This window comes from Sorex araneus, chromosome X, assembly GCF_027595985.1.
Source record: "Sorex araneus isolate mSorAra2 chromosome X, mSorAra2.pri, whole genome shotgun sequence".
Lineage (NCBI taxonomy): Eukaryota > Metazoa > Chordata > Mammalia > Eulipotyphla > Soricidae > Sorex > Sorex araneus.
In genome coordinates this window covers 160,108,680-160,112,739 of record NC_073313.1, presented here as the reverse complement: position 1 = coordinate 160,112,739, position 4,060 = coordinate 160,108,680, and the positions used below count along the sequence as shown (strand labels likewise).

Here is a 4,060-nt window from a genome sequence, read left to right as displayed (position 1 = left end):
TCGGGGTTAAAGGTTGTGCTTCTGCCCGGCCCATACAGAACACACAGTGGTTCTGCCCTGCCCACAGGGGTTAAAGGCTGTGTGGTTCCGTCTGGCCCGCACGGGGTAAAGGCTGTGGTTCCGTCCGGCCCATACAGAACACACACTGTGGTTCCGCCCGGCTCACACGGGGTAAAGGCTGTGGTTTGGTCCGGCCCGCACGGGGCGAAGGCTGTGGTTCTGCCAGGCCCACAACGGGCCGAGGCTGTGGTCCCGCCCGGACCACACAGAGAGTCAAGGCTGTGGTTCCATCCGGCCCATACAGAACACAGCGTGTGGTTCTGCCTGGCCCATACAGAACACAGGCTATGGTTCCATCCGGCCCACACGGGGCGAAGGCTGTGTCCCGCCCGGCCCATCAGAACACAGGCTGTGGTCCCGCCCGGCCCACCCGAGCGCAGGCAGTGGCCCGCCCGGCCCACCCGAGCGCAGGCTGTGCCCGCGGCTCACACGGAGAACATGTGCTGCTCGGGCCGCACCTTGAGCATGCGCCGGCTCACCTCCAGCCGCAGCCCCAGCTCGTCCTCGTCGTCCGCCTCCTCGGTGCGCCGCTGCATGCCCTGGTAGAGCACCGCGCACACGCCCGTCAGCCAGGCCGCCACCGTGCCCGCCAGGAAGATGGAGAAGCCGATGAGCAGCAGGAAGACGTAGTCGCGGCCGTCCAGGTGCGTCACGCACATGTAGCGCAGCGGGTTCCCCACCTGCGACAGCGGCCACCCCGCCAGCTCAGGGGGCTCCAGGCACGTAGCGTTGTCCGCGTCTGGGGGGACACGGCGGGCCAATGAGGGCGGGCGGGCCGCAGGCCGGCCAATGAGGGCGGGCGGGCCGCGGGCTGGCCAATGAGGGCGGGCGGGCCGCGGGCTGGCCAATGAGGGCGGGCGGGCCGCGGGCTGGCCAATGAGGGCGGGCGGGCCGCGGGCCGGCCCCGCCCTCCAGCCGGGTTCCGCCCCCCCGCCCCCCCCTCCACACGGGTCTTGCAGAATGAGAGGGACCCCGAGCAGGGGGACGGGCAGGGGCCGGGCGGGGACCCCCACACCACCAGCACGGCCCCCAGCAAGAGGGGCCAGAGTGTCCTTTGGCCTCTGGCCTCTGCCCTCTCCGCACTGCCTGTTCCCCCGCCCGGGACCCGGACCCGGGACGTCACCGGCACCGGGCTCTGCTGGGGGCGGGCGGGGCTGGGCCAGGAAACTGCCCTGGGGAGGCAGGGTGAGTTTCGATCCTTCTGGTGGGTTTCCTGGGTCCCACCCGGCGATGCTGGGGCCGACTCCTGGCCCTGCACTCAGGAATCACCCCTGGCAGGGCTCGGGGACCACGTACCATGTGGGATGCCGGGATTGAACCCTGGCGGGCCTTGTGCAAGGTAAATGCCCTCCCCGTTGTGCTATTGCTCCGGGCCCTATTTAGGTACTTTTTTTTTGCTTTTGCTTTTTGGGTCCCACCCGGCGATGCTCAGGGCTGACTCCGGGCTCTGCACTCAGGGATCACTCCTGCAGTGCTCAGGGGACCCTATGGGATGCCGGGGATCAGACCCGGGTCGGCTGCGTGCAAGGCCAATGCCCTCACCGCTGTGCTGTCGCTCCAGCCTGCAGTGTGACTTTCAGCAGTGACCCCGACCCACTTCTCAGGACCTGGCCCTGGGGAGCGAGGTGGGTCTGGGGCCAGCTGGACCCGGGTTCAGATCCCGATTCTGTAGATTGCTGGTGCTCAGTATCTCGTTTGCTTCCAAGTGTGAAAAATGACTGAACGTACAGGGCAAGCTGCGAGTGCACGCTCACACAAACACACACACACACACACACACACACAGTGACATACAGTCGTACTCACACACACACAGTCATATACACTCACCCACAGCACCACAGCACCACCCCACATGCAGGCATACACACACACACACTCACACACTCACACAGTCATATACATACAGAAAGCCATTCTCTGCCACACCTGGCAATGCTCAGGGCTGACTCCTGGCTCTGTGCTCAGGGCTCACTCCTGGCAATGCTCCGGGGACCCTATGGGATGCCGGGGATCGAACCCGGGCCGACTGCATGCAAGGCGAACGCCCTCCCCGCTCTGTCCCATCTTTCTCTGTCTCTCTCTTTCTCTCTCCCCCCCTCTTTTCTCCCCCCACCCGGCGATGCACAGGGGTCACTCCTGGCTCTGCACTCAGGGATCACTCCTGGTGGTGCTTGGGGGACTCTGTGGGATGCCGGGGATCGAACCCTGGCTGGCCGCATGCAAGGCAAACGCCCTCCCCACTGTGCTATCACTCTGGCCCATCTTTCTCTCTCTCTCTCTCTCTCTCTCTCTCTCTCTCTCTCTCTCTCTCTCTCTCTCTCTCTCTCTCTCTCTCTCTCTCTCTCTCTCTCTCCCCCTCTCTCCTCCCCACCCCCGGCGATGCTCAGGGCTGACCCCTGGCCTTTTACACAGGAATCCCTCCTGGCAGTGCTCGGGGGACCCTACTGGAAGCCGGGGGTCGAACCCGGGTCGGCCGCGTGCCAGGCCAACGCCCTCCCCGCCGTGCCCTCGCTCCTCTGGCCCCTCGAGCCCCTCACCTGGGTGCTGCAGGTGCGCCACGAGCAGGTAGAGGGTGAAGTCCATGAGGGAGCAGTTGCAGTGCCAGGGGTTGCCGCTGAGGTAGAGCGTGCTGAGCGCCTGCAGGTGGTCCACCACGCCGTCGTCCAGCGTGGCCAGCCCCGTGTGCCGCAGGTCCAGCTGGCGCAGCGCCGTGGTGTTGGCGAAGGTCAGCTCGTGCAGGCTGCCCAGGCCCGGGTTGTGCGAGAGGTTCAGGCGCAGCAGCCCGCCGAGCGTGGTGAAGGCGTGCGGGGACACGCGGCGCAGCCGGTTGGCGCTGAGGTCCAGCGAGAGCAGCCGGTGGACGCCCAGGAAGGTGTAGTCCAGCACCTCGCGCAGGTGGTTGCGGGAGCAGTCCAGGTCCACCAGGTCGCTGAGCAGCCCCAGGCGCAGCGCCGGCAGGAAGGTCAGCTGGTTGCCGGCCAGCAGCAGCCGCCGCGTGCCCAGCGGGACGCCCGCCGGGTACTGGCTCAGGTTCCGGTCCGAGCAGGTTACCTCCTGGTCCTGGCACTCGCAGGGGGACGGGCAGTCCTGCCCGGACACCAGCCCCAGCGCCGCCCAGGCCAGGAGCAGCCACGGGCGCCCGGGGGCCATGGCGGGGGCCACTCAGCCGGCCACTCGGGCTCTGGGACGTGAGGAGGCGGTGCGGGGCCCGCGCATGAGTGCCCAGCGGGAGGGGGACGCCCGCCCCGCAAGCCGCCGTCCGTCCGTCCTCCCTGGTCCCTGCAGAGTGGAGTGGAGGGGAGCCAGGGGACGCGGCACATGACGGGGCGTTGCCAGCCGACACCTTTGTGATGTCACAGCAGCGGAGCTGCCTTGGAGTATCCTCGCCCTGGGCCGGGGCGGCTGTCGGGGCGGGGGCAGGGGAGCCAGCGGACCCCCCCCCCCTGCATAGTTAGGGAAACCACAGGGCCACAGAGGGCCACAGCATCCGACTCCCACGGTCACTCAGCTCCTGAGGCCAGCACTTCCGGCCGCCCTGCCCAGGCTGGGTCCAGGGTGCTTGGGGAGAGGCGGTCGTGGACCGCGGGCGCGGGCAGGGACCCCCACTCCACAGTCACTGAACAGCACCCGCAAAGCAGACACGTGTGTGTGTGTGTCTGTGTGTGGGTGTGTCTGTGTGTGTGTCTGTGTGTGTGTCTGGGCATGTCTGTGTGTGGGTGTGCCTGTGTGTGTGTCTGTGTATGGGTGTGTATGGGTGTGTGTGTGTCTGTGTGGGTGGGTGTGTCTGTGTGTGTCTGTGTGTGTGTCTGTGTGTCTGTGTGTGCGTGTCTGTGTGTGGGTGTGTCTGTGTCTGTGTGTGTCTGTGTGGGTGTGTCTGTGTGTGTCTGTGTGGGTATGTCTGTGTGGGTGTGTCTGTGTCTGTGTGTGGGTGTGTCTGTGTGTGTCTGTGTGTGGGTGTGTCTGTGTGTGGGTGTGTCTGTGTGTGTCTGTGTGGGTG

At 66.6% G+C, this 4,060-nt stretch overlaps 1 protein-coding gene across 1 annotated transcript; it reads right to left on the bottom strand.

The window, feature by feature from the left end:
- Positions 1-473: 473 nt before the first annotated feature.
- On the bottom strand, positions 474-3,245 carry LRRC52 (leucine rich repeat containing 52). Its single transcript, XM_004613876.2, has 2 exons — positions 2,601-3,245; positions 474-799 (listed from the first exon to the last, which is right to left on the bottom strand). The coding sequence occupies exons 1-2, from the start codon at positions 3,211-3,213 to the stop codon at positions 486-488; spliced, it is 927 nt and encodes a 308-aa protein (XP_004613933.1). The 5' UTR covers positions 3,214-3,245; the 3' UTR covers positions 474-485.
- Between the last annotated feature and the right edge of the window lie 815 nt (positions 3,246-4,060).

Bases quoted from the DNA above. Each gene is read 5' to 3' on its own strand.
- LRRC52 (XM_004613876.2), bottom strand. From the start codon at position 3,213: ATGGCCCCCGGGCGCCCGTGGCTGCTCCTGGCCTGGGCGGCGCTGGGG. The intron at 800-2,600 runs GTGAGGGGCTCG...GTGTCCCCCCAG, and splicing joins GGCGCACCTGCAGCACCCAG to ACGCGGACAACGCTACGTGC.